Source organism: Peromyscus maniculatus, chromosome 15 (genome assembly GCF_049852395.1).
Source record: "Peromyscus maniculatus bairdii isolate BWxNUB_F1_BW_parent chromosome 15, HU_Pman_BW_mat_3.1, whole genome shotgun sequence".
NCBI lineage: Eukaryota > Metazoa > Chordata > Mammalia > Rodentia > Cricetidae > Peromyscus > Peromyscus maniculatus.
In genome coordinates, this window is record NC_134866.1 from 26,780,456 (window position 1) to 26,797,456 (window position 17,001).

Genomic DNA, 17,001 nt, shown 5'->3' on the forward strand with positions numbered 1-17,001 from the left:
AACAGCATTCATTGGTTGCCATTCTGGAGGCTGTGTTAATAGATTATATTACATTTTTCGTTAATCATCAGAGTGAATTTCCATATGAAAAAAAAAAAAACTTAGCAAATCATCCAAAGTACATTAAAGAAAATATACTTTTAGAACCCAAGGAAAAAAAATCCTTTAATGACATCCCAAGTTGATGTTTCTTTCTTGAATGGTTCCATATGCCTGGGGCGAGCCAAATGAACATTGCTCAAACCCCATGTAAAGGGGTCTTTGTTCTCTCCTGCTGGGCCCTCCTGATAATTTCAAGTCAAAATAGGCAACTTGTCCTAAATTTCTCATTTGTTCAAATTTGAAATATTTTTACAAATTCTTAGGTAACCTTGGAGCTTCAGATGTTTCCTCCTTTGACTATATTACAATAATCATTTCAAGATGGTCGGGAGAACACTGAAGGTGGCCGTGGTCAAGAGGCTATTGTATGATAATCACACAGCCCTGCCGTGGTCAAGAGGCTATTGTATGATAATCACACAGCCCTGAGATAACCCAAGTGTGCCTATCTGGGTGCTCTCTGTGAGTCTCCTGTTCGAAAGGAATACTCAAACCTATCTGAGGTGGTATTATATAAACTACTTTGTGTAGGACCTCACATACAGTAGGTGCTCAATAAGTGGTTCCCTTCATTGTTGTCTTTTTATCAGTTTTACTTAAGCTTACTATTTCTGATAGTGACCTTGGTCAATTTAAAATGTGATGTTTATATGAATGTGTTGCTTTATGCCATTATGCTTCCTTTGAAGTATTCAGAAAAGATTCCATATTCTAAACCCCCTCCTAAAAGAAAGCTGTCTTAGCTTTTAAAATTCTGACCATTGCCACAATGTGTTATTGTGTCTCCCTCTCTAGCCGGGGCGACCAAATCCTGGAAGTGAACTCCGTGAATGTGCGCCATGCAGCCTTAAGCAAAGTACACTCCATCTTGAGTAAATGCCCACCAGGACCCGTTCGCCTGGTCATCGGCCGACACCCTAATCCAAAGGTGAGGGATTTGACCCTGCTTTGAGTATGGGACAATGGTTTGGCTGCTTGTTCGGCCAGTGACAGCAGTCACACCCGAGTCTGTCTGCTTCGGTGAGAGAGTTCCCCCAGCCGGGCGTGTGTGTCAGTCAGTGAGTGATGTACACAGGAAGTGAATCTTGGCCACAGACTTCATCTTCACTCTAGAAAATTGTGTTGGAAAATGTTGTCAAGGTTATTTGGTGAATTTACAATCTGATCTCATGGAAAGTAGGACTCTGAGTAACCTCCATGGCTGGTTGGTTAGCTGCTGGTAAGATACTTAATACCTACATCAAGAAATCTGAACATGCCAGACTAGATCATCTCTGTAACCCTCTGAGATTTGAGATAGGAAATCTTGGGGGTGGAGATGGTTCCATGAATGAAGCAGTTGCCATAATGTGAAATTCATTACCTAATGGTTCATTGAGCTGCCCCGTGGGAGAAGGTGATGGCAGCATCCCAGAGCTACACAGATGGATGAGATTGTAGTCTCCTAAGGAGGGGCTCTTAGCCTGAAGTCCATGTAGTCTTAGGAAGACTTCACAAATCACACCCATTTGGGAGCATATTTGTGTTTGTGAGTGGTCAATAACTTATGTTCGACTTTTCAGTCACCCATGCCCCCCAAAGACAACTGTTGAGTTAAGGTATGATAATGTTAAGACAGATGAAAGAACTGAACTATTTTAAACGGATGTCCCCTTCTAATCTGAACAGATGATTCTGTCGTTAAGATCTAAGAGCTCACTAAGTTGAAAAAAAGAAATCACTTTTTCAACTTTTGACCCATAGAGACTATTTGGTCATCTCTCTTCTGTACAGTTGCTTTCAAATGTTTTAAGTAAACCACAGATACCTCAGCAAGTTCAATTCAACCTGCTGTATAAAATAGTATTTGCAGACTATATTACTCAATGTAAAAAAATTAGTTTCCAAAATCATGACCAGATTGTATTTAAACTCAAAAGGCTCAAAACAGTAGCTTTTCCTGATATGCAGCACATTAAATGTGGTATCATTTTATTATTAGTATGTGTGGTCCCAGGCTCCTGTTCATGTTAGACTTTTATGCCATTTAATGCCAATGAAGGCCATAGCTGCTGCTGTTCCTCCTCCTCTTCCTCCTTCTCCTCCTTCTTTTTCTGTTGTTGCTGTTGTTGTTTTTCAAGACAGTTTCTCTGTGTAGCCCTAGCTGTCCTGGAACTCACTCTGTAAATCAGACTGGCCTCGAACTCACAGAGATCCACCTGCCTCTGCCTCCCGAGCACTGGGATTAAAGGTGTGTGCCATCACTGCTCCGCATCACATCTTCACAATGACATCATTTTAAACACTGATTGATGTTCGTTGGTAGTATTGGTCCCGCCCCTTGCATGTAAGTGCTGACAAGCTGAAACTCCATGTCTTGGTCTGGGAGCGTGAACGCAGTGATGACCCTGGGGCAGAGATCCCTTTAGAACGATTCAAAGACAACTGCACTAGTTTCTGGTGGTGGTGGTTGATTGGTTTTAGTTCTTTTTCCACATTGTTGGATCTACATGCATTCTCAGAGATGTCTTTCCTAAAATATACACTTTTTAAGATTTTGATTTAGAATCTGTTCTACTTGGTAAACATCTTTCTGCTACCGTCCCTGAGGTTCTCTCTGGGTCACGTTTAACATCATTTTGCTTTGTGAGTCCAGCAAGCAGCTCCCGGCCCTTCCTCCACTTAGACTCCAACATTCTCATCATCTCCTTTCACGCAGGACACTGTCCAGCATGCTGTAGTTGACCTAACGCCCCCACCCCTCACATTAGAATGTCAGCCGATGGCCAAGGCCTACCTGGCTCCGAGCGTCACGTGGGTGGCGATTTGCTCAGAATCTGCTTCATCTCAGCCCCAAAGCTATTCTGCCAACACGACCCATATCAAAACACTATTTCAGTGCAAAGCCTAATCATCCATATGGACGGGTGGTCTGAGGCCACCGCTGAACACACAAATGGATTCGTTTTCCCGGCCACAGTACAACGGCCTGGGATCTGCTGGAGATGTGTCCAGCGAAACCGCACTTGAGTATTGGGCCAGTTTTCATGTTTCTTCCTAGGTACACACGATGTTCTTGGCCGTCACATGATACTGTATTTTTCTTCTGGTCAAGATTCCATCTTAGATTTAATGTATTTTTGTACCACTAATTCAGCACTCGTTGCCAGGAGGACGTTTTGATACAGAATATATGCGCCGTCTTAGTTTTTGTGTGGTTCCAGAAGAAACAGCACAGCACTTTCTCCTCTCCTGTGTCTGAGGATGTGGAGCAGTGACTGCCCAGCTGGGCTATTCAAACCCTGCAGGTCTAGACGGCAAAGACTTGAACTCGTTAGGAGAGCAGCTTCCCGCTTATGTTGGGTAGAAAGAAAGGTGGGGGTGAGGAATAACAGAAATCGGCTTTTCTCCCACTTAGAAAAACAGTTGCAAATATTGGAAGTCTATTTTCTAGAAAAACGCCGTCATTGATGCTGACATTTTCCCTGGCTCGCTCGCACTGTTATGTTTTGCTTTGTGGAAGGGGTGTGCATGTGCCAGCCCACGTACATGAGTGTGTTATTTTATTTCCTCTGAGCCCCACTCTGAAGTGTTACATAACAGCCATGGTGTGATTGTGATTCATCTACTAGGGGAAACCCTGTATTTATTTATTAAGACAAATCCACATTCTTATCCAAATAGGGTTTATGTTAAATATTATTTTAGTATACAAAATTACCATCCTACAGTCAAAACATTCTTACCTTTGAAACAGAAACTGAGTCTATTAATTATCTTTTGGAATAGGATCGTAGTTTGGTATATGTCAAGCTCTATAAAGAAATTTCCCATGAAGTGACAATTGAGGATAATGATTAGGAACCTGGGAAATGACCCGGTGGGCCAGATGCCTGCTGTACAATCACAAGGACCTGATTTCAGATTCCCACCAGCCATGAAAAAGCCAGGTACAGCAGCACACCTCTGTAAACCCAATGTTGAGAGGGTGGTGGGACCAGATGGGCCCCCGGAATGACATCACTCAGCCTAGCCAATCATTGAGCTCTGGGTCCAGAGAGAGACCCTGTCTCAAAAATAAGATAAAGTGGGCTGGAGAGATGGGGCAGCGGTTAAGAGCACTGATTCCAGGGGACCCCCATGGCAGCTGACAACATGATCTGTAATTCTAAGATCTGATGCCCTTACACAGACATACATGCCTGCAAAACACCAATGCACATAAAAATAAAAATAAATTATTTTAAAAAATTAAGATAAAGTCATAGAGGAAGACATGCAGTATCAACATCTGCCCTCCACATGGACACACATGTGCACACTCACAGAAATTTTTTTTTCTTTTTGGTTTTTTGAGACAGGGTTTCTCTGTGTAGCTCTGGCTATCCTGGAACTCACTCTGTACACAATGCTGGCCTTGAACTCAGAGAGATCTGTCTGTTTCTGCCTCCCAGGTGTTGGGGTTAAAGGCGTATGCCACCAACACCCAGCCCACAGAAATATTTGTATATCAGAATAAATTGAAACTTTTTTTAAGGAACAGGATAACAATGGGGAAAGAATTCCCGGGATGTACCACTTTATTAATAAATACAGAAAGAAGAGAAGAAATTCAAAAATCATTTTTTTAAAAACTTCAGAGTAATGATTATTTCAGCAGAAATAATAAGTAATGCTAAAGTGAAAGATGCCAAGATGAGACCCGGTACTTTGTATGTTAACTAATTAAAGTTAATACTGTACATACAGACACCCTGTAACACACATGTGGGTGCAGGGCACTTCCACAGTCTCAAACTACCTCCATACAGATTACTCACTGATGGTAAGCATCCCATCGTAACTAAGAGGTGAAAGCCACCATATCCAGTTGTGGGGTGCATGGCCCCGAGTGACCGACAGGGAAATCGTTTCTGTAGCCTTTCTGAATAAACAGACAACACAGAGTCTGAAGCTCAGAGTGAGGCAGCTGTGAGATAGATCTAATAGAACCCCTCAATGTTTCTGGGCTCCATCCAGATACTAGGATCTTGAAAGACAAAGACTCGGTACAGGTTCAGAATTTAGAAGGCAGAAGAACTTGGGAAGCAAAGGCAGGCGGATCTCTGTGAGTTCAGGGCCAGCCTTGTCTCCGAGGAAAAAGCAGCTGGAGGCACATGGCAGCTGGGTCCTGGATGGCCAGAGTCAGTCTTCCTATAAAGCAGAGAAACTGGGATGCAGGGATTCACAGCAGGTCTAAAACAAGTTCAGTGACATGACGTGACACCAGAGCGTAAATCCTTTACGTTAACTGTGTGCAATTAGTGCAGAAGGAAGTCGGGAGGAAAGTCCTCGCCTCTGCACAGGCTGGCGTCACGCTCGGGGAGCTCATTACAGCCTATAAATACCTTTGAGTGGGACTTCAGAGGCATGAGGTTAGAGTGACATCCGAAGCTGGCCTATGGCATGTAAGCTACACCATCGGTCTGGCTGTCCTGCTCAGTCAGAAGCCCCACCGCACCGCGATTTCATAGAGCAACATTGTTATTGGGAGATTTGGTTTTGTTTTGTTTTGTTTTGTTTTTGTTTTTCGAGACAGGGTTTCTCTGTGTAGCTTTGCGCCTTTTCTGGGACTCACTTGGTAGCCCAGGCTGGCCTCGAACTCACAGAGATCCACCTGGCTCTGCCTCCCGAGTGCTGGGATTAAAGGCGTGCGCCGCCGCCGCCGCCGCCGCCGCCGCCGCCGCCGCCGCCGCCGCCGCCGCCGCCGCCACCACCACCGCCCAGCCATCGGGAGATTTGTAATGACGTAACTTACAAGCAAAAGGTCATCGCATCTGCGACTTGCAGATGATTTAGCAACAAGAGAAGGAATACCGTGAATGTGGTGAGGTGTTAAAAGTTAACGAATTTAGGAGACCGGAGAGATGGCTCAGTGGTTAGGAACACTAGTTGCTCTCACAGAGGACCCAGGTTTGGTTCCCGTGCATGCACAGAACTGTCTGTAACTCCAGTTCTAGGGGATCCGATGCTCTTTTCTGATTTGAGGGCATTAGGCACGCACATGGTGTACATACACACATGCAGGCAGAGTATCCATATGCATAAAATAGGTAAATTAAAAAAAACAGTGAATTTGGACAAATAGTACAGTAGTCGCATGCTCTTCTTGCCTATTTTTATAGGTTTTTGTTAGAACAAGTTTTTTAATTTACATTTTATTTTGGTGTCGGTGTGTATGTATACATGCCAGGGCGCATGTGTAGAGATCACAGGCCAACTTGTAGTAGTAGATTCTCTCCTTCTACCACGCTGGCCCCAAGACTCGAACCCATTCTCTTAGGCCTGTGGCAGGCACCTTTACCTACTAAGGCATCTTGCCACCCCAAGGTTTTTCTTATATCTATTCTTAATTTTTTAATTGCATTTGTTTATTTTGTGTATATGTGTGCATGTGTGTATGGGTGTGGGCCTGTGTGTACCAAGGTACTGTGGAGAAGTGAGAGAACGTCTTTCAGGAGTCAGTTATCTTCTATCACGAGGCTCCCAGGGATTGAACTCAGGTCATCGGCCTTGGCGACAGGCTCCCATACCTGCTGAGCCATGTCACTGGCCTGACCTTAAGTTCTTTAAAAAGGATGAGAACTAAGTGTTCTAGAGAGGATGCAGCTAATTTGGTAATCATAGCATATAAGTGCAACTCGGGACCAGTTGGTGGTCTTGTGTGTACACTGTTTGAAGCAACCCACCAACCAGCTGGACTTCCGTGCTCCGAGTCACTGCTTCTAAGGCGTTCCCAGCCTCTGACCCTCTCCTGGTCCTAGCTACTTTCATTGGGGGAAAAGAAATACATAAAAACATCTAATTTGTGCTTTCTGCTGAAAACCAGATTTCCGAGCAGGAAATGGATGAAGTGATAGCACGCAGCACTTACCAGGAGAGCAAAGAAGCCAACTCCTCGCCTGGCTTAGGTATGGTAATGGCACAGTCTCATTCCCCACCGAGAAGAGATTTTCCAGTTCTCTCGGGAACTCCGCACGCCATCACATAGGATTCTCTGTAATTACTAGGGCTAGCGGCAGGTGCTGTCGGCCAGAGTCTGCGCCTTCTCTTGGGTCCTTCTTTTGATTTCTGCAGTTATTCAATGTGTTTCATTAAAGGCTTAATCATGCATGCTGCTTTTATGACTTTCATATAATTTGAAGAAGGAAGTTAACAGGTAGAGGAGATTTGACACCAAAATGTGAGTGATTTGGTATACAGAGTATTATTCACCCAAATGCTGAGGTCTCTTTATATGGATTTAATCCGTACTTTATATGGATTTAAAAGTTTCAATACAAACTGCCTCCCATTTGCTACGGGAGGCAGCCAAACTCTTGAGTTTTTCTTGTTCTCTGGAAATTTTCAGTCAGGAAAGGGCTGCGATCGTCCTCGGCATTCCTATTAACTTAAAGCATTATATCAAGTTTTAAAACAGTTTCCTTAGTGTGCCGACCCAGGAGGAACTCTACAGACATTGCCCAGTTGGCTAGAGACTTCTCTGACATTCAGATTGATCCCCTGGAAAAAGAGGGACTCGGAGATATGAGTTACTGAATGTCAAAGGACAAGGAACGGGATTTGGGACAACCGTGAAATCCCTGATGATTTGCATCCATAATTAATATATTTAAAGTGGACGGAGCCATAATAGGCTCTTTATTCAGCCTGAACGCTGGGTTCTCTTATCCCAACATTTCTACTTGAACAGTCAGCAAAGATCTTTTTTTTTTTTTTTTTAAGCCGGAATTCTCATGCCCTAAATCTCTTTTGCCTGTGACATGTAATTTAAAGTCCACAGGCTGAGCTCTTCACCCTGCAGCTAAAAAGTAAGATCGACATCCAGCCACTTCCTTAGTTCTTTTAGGGGTTTCCTGGATGGGGCTCAGTGGTTCATTCATCCTTCTGGCCGTTCACCAAGTGTCACTGAGAACTTAGCAGACAGCAGGTGTGGTGTGCAGGCAGTGGGCTGCTGAGCAGTGGAAAAGGGGACATACAAAGACCCACTCGCCATTAAACTGCCCTGTGTGCACAGACACTGAGGTTTGAGCCAGTTAAGACACTCGGTGGTGTCACGGAGGAGGAGTCATACCCAGGGTCCTTCAGCGTGAGCATAGTCTTGAGGGAGGGAGGGAGGTGGGGCAGAAGGGGGTAGACAGGTACCCAGGTAGACTAGATGAGAGGGTAGCTACCCAGGTAGGCTGCATACATGCATCTACCTATGCATGCCACACATCAGTGACACCCAGGCAAAGGACAGTTTTGTTGAATATGCCTGGTTCCTCCTTTGTTTTTTGTTTTTTTTTGGTGAAATATATGAGCCTGCTTGTGACTTGAGGTTCATCAGACTAATGGTTTTGTGACTCCCTCCCACACAGGTACCCCCTTGAAGAGTCCATCTCTTGCCAAAAAGGTGAGTCAAAATGCACTCGGGGACCACAAACCAATTTTGAGAGGCTTCTCAGTCAAGTCCCAGACCCCAGCACGCACTTCTGCAAATGAATCTTTTGGCCACTTCTGTACAAGGAAGTGGCTGTCACACCCATCTGAAAAACCAACCCCCAAAGGTGTGTTTCTCTTTGTAAGTATTCATCCAAGAAAAGGGCAGAGCAGAAAAGTAAAAGCCATGGACCTTTCCAACTGCTCCCTACGTAATAAAGATCGCCTGGGTTGGGGAGAGCCTGCAGCTGTCAGGACGCTCTGGGGCATTCCTCAGTCCCACTGGGTCAGGATTCACACTGGGCAGCCCCCCACCCCACCCCACCGCACCCCAGCCCAGCCCACCACCAGGTGTTTCATCAGTTGCCTGGGCCGCATAGCTTGGTTCTTCACTCTTTTTCCTGTCCCTTCTCACACTGGTTTGGTTTGGGTTTTGCTAAGATGATTGATAAACTGCTATTATAGGGTCTGGAGAGACGACAGTTCAGCAGTAAAGAGCACTGGCTGCTCTACCAGAGGACCTGGGTTCAGTTCCCAGGACCCACATGGCAGCTCACAGCTGTTTATCACTCCCGTTCCAGGGGATCCGAGACCCTCACACAGACATATGAACAAGCAAAACACCAATGCACATAAAATAAAAATAAATGAGTAAATAATTTAAAAAAAAAAACAACCTGCTATTGTAGTTTTCCTGATCATGGCTAAAAAGTGCCCCCTCCATCTAAAAACAGTATCTGCCCATGTTCTGATGTATTGATTGTTGCTTTACCCACACTACAATAATGGAGACGGGCGGTTACTGTCATAGCTGTTCCCAGTGATCAGGGATTAGAACAAAGTGCCCCTGAAAAGATCGGCAGTCATTAGCGTTGCCATCCTCGGGCTCTGGCGTATCTCCCTAGACTCTAGCATGTTCTCTTTCCAACAGGACTCGCTCCTCTCTGAATCCGAGCTCTCCCAGTACTTCACCCACGATGGGCCGGGCTCCTTGTCAGACTTCGTGGTGGCTGGCTCTGAGGATGAGGACCATCCCGGGAGCGGCTGTAGCACCTCTGATGATGGCAGCCTGCTTCTCGGACCCCCTGGTGAGCAGGAGAGCCCAGGGGGACCCTGGACTCGGTAGTGCAGTAAGCAGTGGCTAGTTCCCCCATCCCTGCTGGAGGCCTTGCCCAGGACAGCAAGGAGAGAGAGCGCGCTGGGAACCGTGCGCCTGGCTGAGTAGAGAGAGGCTGCATCTGCTCTCAGCAGTGGTGACCAGTGAATGGCTCACACACGTTCTAGTACCAGAGGTGAAGGAGGCTCGCCCAGGTCCCCTTCACATGCTGTTGACACATGCCATCTTGAGTTTCGTGGCATCAAATCAGAGTAAGCAATCCAAGGCACCCACAACTGAGGGGATCCCAGGTAAATCCCAGATCTCGTCCCTCCCTCGGCTCTCAACTTAATTCTTTTTTTCAGAAAACAGTAAGTTAGAGACGTGGGAGTGTGAGAGCCATAGTTAGCCAAAGGTCCCTTCTACTCAAAAATCCTCCAGTCTCTGCTCCAATGAGATCCTCCTCTAACTGTATTGAGAACGTCTTCTGTCAAGGCTCCCCTTTTCATTTGGAATGTCTGGGCTTCAGCGAGGCAGACAGTGGCAGCTGGGACTCATGGGAGCCGCAGTTGGGTGTGCAAATGGCAAGCCTGGACTTTGCACTGTCGTGTGGACATAAAGCATGCCAAAGATTTGCAGTCACGTGCCTGCTGGGCCTCAAAGATGTCCTTTACCTTGACAGGTAGACAGGTAGCTTGGGCTGTGGACCACGCTCTTTTGCTCCAGGTAGGGAGGGACCTCAGGTGATAAGAACACAGATGTGAGGGACATGCCGTCCCTGTTACCTGGTAGAGAGGAGTTCTCAGCATGTAGGCCAGACCCTCAACAACTTGGGAGACAAGATGAAGCTGAACTAGAAATTCTTCATCCCTAGAAATCACGCCATTCAAGTTAAAGAACCTGGAGTTGGGTTGTGCTGTTGTTCTTAAGGATGAGAAGATGGCTGAGTGGGTAATGAGTATAAGGATGATGGGTCCTAGATGCCACAGAAAGGCAGACAGCGGGAATCCCAGTACAGAGAGATGGGAGGCAGGCAGGAGAATCCTTGGGTATTTTCAGGTCAGCCAGCCTGCCATGTGCAATGGCGAAAACCAAGACGCCCTGTCTCCAACGAGATGGAAGGCAAGGACTTACACCCAAGGGTGTGCTCCAACCTCTGCTCATATATAAATGTGTGCCTGCTCACCTGCATTCACACTCAAACACACACACACACACACACTTCTCCAGCACACACGCAAAGATATGCATGTGTAAATGTAGCAATACGTATATCTGTGTGTGCAAAAATGGGAGAAAGGGCAGAATAAAAGTAAAAGCAGTAGGCTGGCCGCCCTTGCTGTTTGGACCACAGAAAACCACGTTGTTTACATGGATGTCCAGGGGCCAGAGGTCTTGCCTGGTGTGTGTAAATTCAGAGGTGCTTATGTACAGTGACAGGACTGTTTGTTGTGTTTGTTTGTTTGTTTGTTTGGGGTGTCTGGACAAGGCAGACTTTTGATCGAACGGGTGTGCTTCGAAGACCAAACCCCGGGATTTATTTCTTTAAGGTTATAAAGCCAGGCCAGACTGGAAACCTGGTTTTTGTCTGACTCTTCTCTCTCCTCCTGTTGCAGCTCACAAGGAGCCAGGGAAAGCCAGGGCCAACAGCCTTGTGACACTTGGAAGCCAGAGGCCCTCTGGGCTCTTACACAAGCAAGTGACAGTGGCCAGGCAAGCCAGTCTCCCTGGCAGCCCACAGGTCCTCAGGAACCCCCTCCTCCGCCAGAGGAGGGTCCGCTGCTACGACAGCAATGACGCCAGTGATGAGGAAGACTTTGATGGCGAGGGGGACTGCATTTCTCTCCCAGGAGCCCTCCCAGACCCCAGCAGGCCCCTGCTAGAGGTTGACACGAGGCCTGCCTTGACAGCTTCTTCCAAAAGCGTCGATGCGAGCAAGCAGGAGGAAGGACCCCAGAAACCGCTGGTCAGCAAGGCCTGCTCCGTGCCTCTCCTCGGCAGCTCGCTGTACTTAGAGCACAGCATCCCTGATGGAATAGTGGGTACGCCTCCTAAGGCAGCCAGCCTGCCAGGGTCTGTAGAAACCCGCAAGAGTAGACCTGGAGTCTCGGGGAGAAAGGAGCTGTCGGGATCAAGAAGTTCACCGAAGCTGGAATACAGAGTCCCTGCAGACTCCCCGAGCCCGAGGAGCCCAGAAAACCCCACCTCCCCACCACAGAAGAATGAAAATCTGGTGCCCAGACACAAGCCTGTGGCCAGGATCAGCCCACATTACAAGAGGTCTGATGTTGAAGCCCCAAGTGGAGCAGCCAACGGACCGTGTGGTCAGGACTTGACAATCCAGGTTCCATGCATGAAAGATGCCATCACTGACCATCATCAGCCGAGTGGAACTGCAGAGAAGGTAAATGACTCACTTTTCTGTTAAGTTTGAATATTGTGTGACCGCCTACAGGGTGCTTTGTAAGGCACAGGGTAAGCTGGATGAGAGGGTGGCGACAGCTGGATTATCTTTCAACAGTCATTTAATGGGTGCCCATTACTATGGTGGCAGGCTGTTAGTCATGAGATCACTCAGCCAAAGGGATGTGCTCACTCCCACAGGGCACAGGGCCGGCAGTGATGATGGGAAGGCATTGTGGGGTGGGGGCAGTAAAGCCCTGGGCCTGGGGCCGACTTCACTGACTGGTTGGCACAAGTCATTAAACCTTCCTGGGCCTTGATTCTCTGGGCTGTGAGGCTGGGGGTTGCTTTCTGTCTTGGTTGGCTGATGGGTGTGACCAGCAGATGTTTACTGTCATTCTGTCCAGCTGATGAGGTCATGAAGGGTCCTTGATTGCTTTCAAGATCCCTACAAGGGATTGCATGTGATTAGAGCTACTTAGACCTTTCACATCATGTGAAGGCAGGCATGGCAGCACATGCCTGAATTCCTAGTACTCAGGAGGTGGAGGCAGGTGAATTGATGAGTGTGGGGCTAGCTCTGGCTACATAACTAGACCTTGTCTCAAAAAAAGAAAAAAAAAGAAAGAAAGAAACTAAGAAATTGTCACACAAAATAACAGGACCGTGTCCATTCAAAACTTATAATCCACCACAGTGGATGCAAATTAATTAGTATAACTAATTGCTTGTGTGTTATTAGCTAATTGTTCATTTAATTTTTTTCAGTAATATCTCTTCTCTAGCAAGAAGGGAAAAAGAAAATGTTCAGTTTCTGAGCAAAGAAACTGAGATGATTTTAAGGCCTTATTAATGAAGATACTTTATTGTGATTTAAAGTGGATATGTAAATAGACCCAGAAAATACGAAGTCGTAAAATTTGTATGAGCTAGAGGTCTTTTTTTTTTCTTTCTTAACCTTATGCACTCACATTTTCTCCTTTCTTCAAAAATTATATTTACGGGGCCTGGAGAGACAGCTCTGTGGTTAAGAGCACTGGCTACTATAGCAGGAATCTTAAAAGTTCTTATTAATAAAATCAAACCCGAGCCGGGCGGTGGTGGCGCACGCCTTTAATCCCAGCACTCGGGAGGCAGAGCCAGGCGGATCTCTGTGAGTTCGAGGCCAGCCTGGGCTACCAAGTGAGCTCCAGGAAAGGCGCAAAGCTACGCAGAGAAACCTTGTCTCGAAAAACAAAAAAAAAAACAAAAAAAAAAAAAAAATCAAACCCGAGGCCAGTTATTGGGGTGAATACTGGAAAATCAGAGAGACAGAACAAGCCACAGCTATCTCACCTCACCAGTTCCTCAGCTGGTCCTGTTTCCTCAGACTGGAAGCCTCTGAGTCCTCGTCCAGAATGAATTCCAGCTGAACTGTGCTGCTTCAAAGCCTGGAAGCTTAACCAGCCGAATGCTTAGCCAGCCACATGCTTAACCAGCCACATGCTTCTAGTTTCTGGTCCTCACGCCTTATATACCTTTCTGCTTTCTACCATCACTCCCTAGGATTAAAGGCTTGCTTCCTGGGATTAAAGGCGTGAGTCACCATGCCTGGCTGTTTCCAATGTGGCCTTGAACTCACAGAGATCCCAGATGGATTTCTGCCTCTGGAATACTAGGATTAAAGGCATGTGCTATCACTGCCTAACTAGTGGCTTTTCTGTTCTCTGACCCCAGATAAGTTTAATAAGGTACACAATATTTTGGGGAACACAATACCACCACAGGCTACTCTTCCAGAGGTCCTGAGTTCAATTCCCAGCTACCACATGGTGGCTCACAACCATCTATAATAGGATCTGGTGCCCTCTTCTGGCATGCAGGCGTACATGTAGAGCATATATATGCTTTTTAAAAATTGTATTGACCTCCAAGCAGCGCATGCTTTATGATCCATGCCATTAGTGGGGATGTTCTTTCCTTTTAGAAAATACCATCTGGGCAGGAAGGCGTAGCTCCGTGACACAGTGCTGGCCTTGCACATGTGCAGATCCACAGTCCTGGGTTCGGTCCCCAGCACCCTATCCCTCCCCACACACTAGCTCACCCTCAGGTTTTAAACAGCTGTAGAAGGCCAGATCAGGATTTTTATTCATAATTACTCGTATCTATTCAAAAGAGTTCTCGCCAAATATGGTGTCACATATCTGTCATGCTAGCAGTCCGGATTAGACAAGGCTACAACTGAGATCCTCGGCTAACACAGACACACTGTGTCACAGGTGTACACCAAGGCAGGGGGAGTGCATACTTTCTCATTGTATCTGATGTGTGCATATGCTGTCTCTGTGTCTCTGGCTCATCTCCCTCTTGCTCTCACTCAATCACACATGTGCCATGTGTAGCAGTCAGGGGCCAGCTTGAGGGGCTCAGTCCTCTCTCCTCTCTCTCTGCAGACTCCAGGGATCAAACTGAGGTCGTTGCTTAAAGGCAAGTGCTGGTACCCACGGAGCCATCCCAGCCTGAGACTTTCTAAGTCTGAAATATTTGCAGTAAGAACTTTTGAGTCGGGCTGGAGAGGTGGCTCAGTGGTTAAGAGCACTGGCTGCTCTTCCAGAGGTCCTGAGTTCAAGTCCCAGCACCCACAGGGTAGCTCACAGCCAACCACCTACAGTGGAATCTGATGCCTTCTCTGGCATAACGTTGTACATGCATAGACATTAAATAAATAAATCTTAAAAAAATAAATAAAAGAACTTTTGAGTGGCTGGAGGGATGACTCGATGGTTAAGAGCACTGGATACTCTGCCAGAGGACCCAGGTTCAGTTCCCAGCACTGGCATGTAACTTCAGTCCCAGGGGATCCACCGCCCTCGTCTAGCTTCCAAGGGTGTGAAGTGCACAGACATGCATCTGGCAAACACTCATACACACAAAATAAAAATAAATGAAGCCTTTTAAATGGGTGGGGCGGTGGTAGCAAACGCCTTTAATCCCAGCACCAGGAAGAATAGGCAGGCAGAACTCTTGAGTTCAAAGTTAGCCTGGTCTGCAGAGCAAGTTCCGGGACAGCGAGGGCGACACAGAGAAACCCTGTCTTGAAAACCCAAAAATAAATAATTTTTTTAAAAACGGGGGTTGGGGCTCTTTGGGGTAATATTTTTTTATGTAAAATGTTTTTCTCATAAAAATTTTGGTTCTAAAGTTTGACTTTATGAAAAAGAACGTAGAGCGTCTCACTCACTGTAAGACGTTCTCAGATATGAGAAGCCAATGTCTTCTCTTCTAGTGTTTTCTATTGTTTCTAGTCAGCATTTTAAAAAAAATTTTATGATGTGGTAGTTGTTGTTGTTGTTGTTGTTGTTGGTGGTGGTGGTGGTGGTGTGTGTGTGTGTGTGTAGGTGTGTGTAGGTGTGTGTGTGTGTGTGTGTGTGTGTGTGTGTGTGTGTGTAGGTATGCACTCCTGTGGGCACATACGTAGGTTAGAGGAGGGCTTCAGATCCTCCCCGTCGTCTGTGGCCGCCTGTCTTCTTCCCTTGAGACTGGGTCCTTTCCCTAATCCAGAGCATGCTGATTTTCAGCTAAGGTGGCAACCGGTGAGCGCCAGTGACCCACCCCGCAGCCCTGATGCCAGGGCGGCAGGCAGGGCCACCTCTCATTTCGACATGGATGCTGGGATCTGAACTTACAGATCCTTGTGTGTACGTGGCAAGCACTCTTAACCTTGTCCTCAGTCCTAGTTAGAACTTTGTATTGAGCTAAAATCCTTATAGAACCGAAAATTGACTGTTTTAAAATACGCAAGTGACGGGCACTCCCCACTCCCGCTCTGCCCAGCTCCACCCTCTTCTGCTGCCTGTGCGTTTCATTTCTCTCTTACCAGGAAACGGAAACCGAGCTAGACACTGGGCCTTCCTTAGCCGATGACGGACACTTACGAGATGAGTTTAACAAGAGTTGTGAAAGACACGTTACACCTCACAGCCCCCGACGCCACCCCACCCCCCTGCCACCTTTGGGCCACTTTATGTGATGCACCAACTCAGTGGATTAATTTCGAGTAAATATGATTGGGCTTTTTAGTGAGTTTTAAATTTGTTTTTATGCTGAGTATTCCATAGAAGAAAAGAAGATAAAGTCATTGACCCTTGACCTAAAGGAAATCTAAGAATATCACATGCGGGTTTCATTTCTCTCAATTTGCCCTCTCCCTCACCATCAAACTGAGGAATTGATTTTACAGTCTTGGCTATCCTTACAAAATGTTAGGCGGTGCCTCCCACCTATATAAACCTTACCTGCTGTCTTTATTGCTATTCTCATTTCACCATCTTTTCTTTAAAACTTCTGAGATTTGGCAAGTCTTTTTATCCCCATTTGGGAGTTGAAAAACCTGAGGCTTAGGGATGAGAAGCCAGAGCCTGGATCTACCAGCTCCTGGCCTGATCTTCCTCTCCTGACGATGCTGACTTAGGTGCCCGCTCCCACACCGCTCTTCCTCTCCTGATGATGCTGACTTAGGTACCCGCTCCCACACCGCTCTTCCTCTCCTGATGATGCTGACTTAGGTGCCCGCTCCCACACCGCTCTTCCTCTCCTGATGATGCTGACTTAGGTACCCGCTCCCACACCGCTCTTCCTCTCCTGATGATGCTGACTTAGGTGCCCGCTCCCACACCGCTCTTCCTCTCCTGATGATGCTGACTTAGGTACCCGCTCCCACACCGCTCTTCCTCTCCTGACGATGCTGACTTAGGTACCCGCTCCCACACTGCTCTTCCTGATGCTGACTTAGGTACCCGCTCCCACACCGCTCTTCCTCTCCTGATGATGCTGACTTAGGCGCCCGCTCCCACACCGCTCTTCCTCTCCTGACGATGCTGACTTAGGCGCCCGCTCCCACACCGCTCTTCCTCTCCTGACGATGCTGACTTAGGTACCCGCTCCCACACCGCTCTTCCTCTCCTGACGATGCTGACTTA

The 17,001-nt window shown here is 46.8% G+C and overlaps 1 protein-coding gene across 6 annotated transcripts in view; it reads left to right on the forward strand.

The window, feature by feature from the left end:
* Pdzd2 (PDZ domain containing 2) overlaps positions 1-17,001 on the forward strand; it is a 384,162-nt gene that overhangs the window by 342,022 nt on the left and 25,139 nt on the right. For all 6 annotated transcript variants that reach the window (XM_076551730.1, XM_076551729.1, XM_015995051.3 and 3 more), the window contains 5 exons: positions 898-1,030; positions 6,950-7,031; positions 8,481-8,515; positions 9,473-9,629; positions 11,254-12,041. In XM_076551730.1, coding sequence (XP_076407845.1) covers positions 898-1,030; positions 6,950-7,031; positions 8,481-8,515; positions 9,473-9,629; positions 11,254-12,041 — 1,195 coding nt within the window. The remainder of the gene's footprint in view (positions 1-897; positions 1,031-6,949; positions 7,032-8,480; positions 8,516-9,472; positions 9,630-11,253; positions 12,042-17,001) is intronic.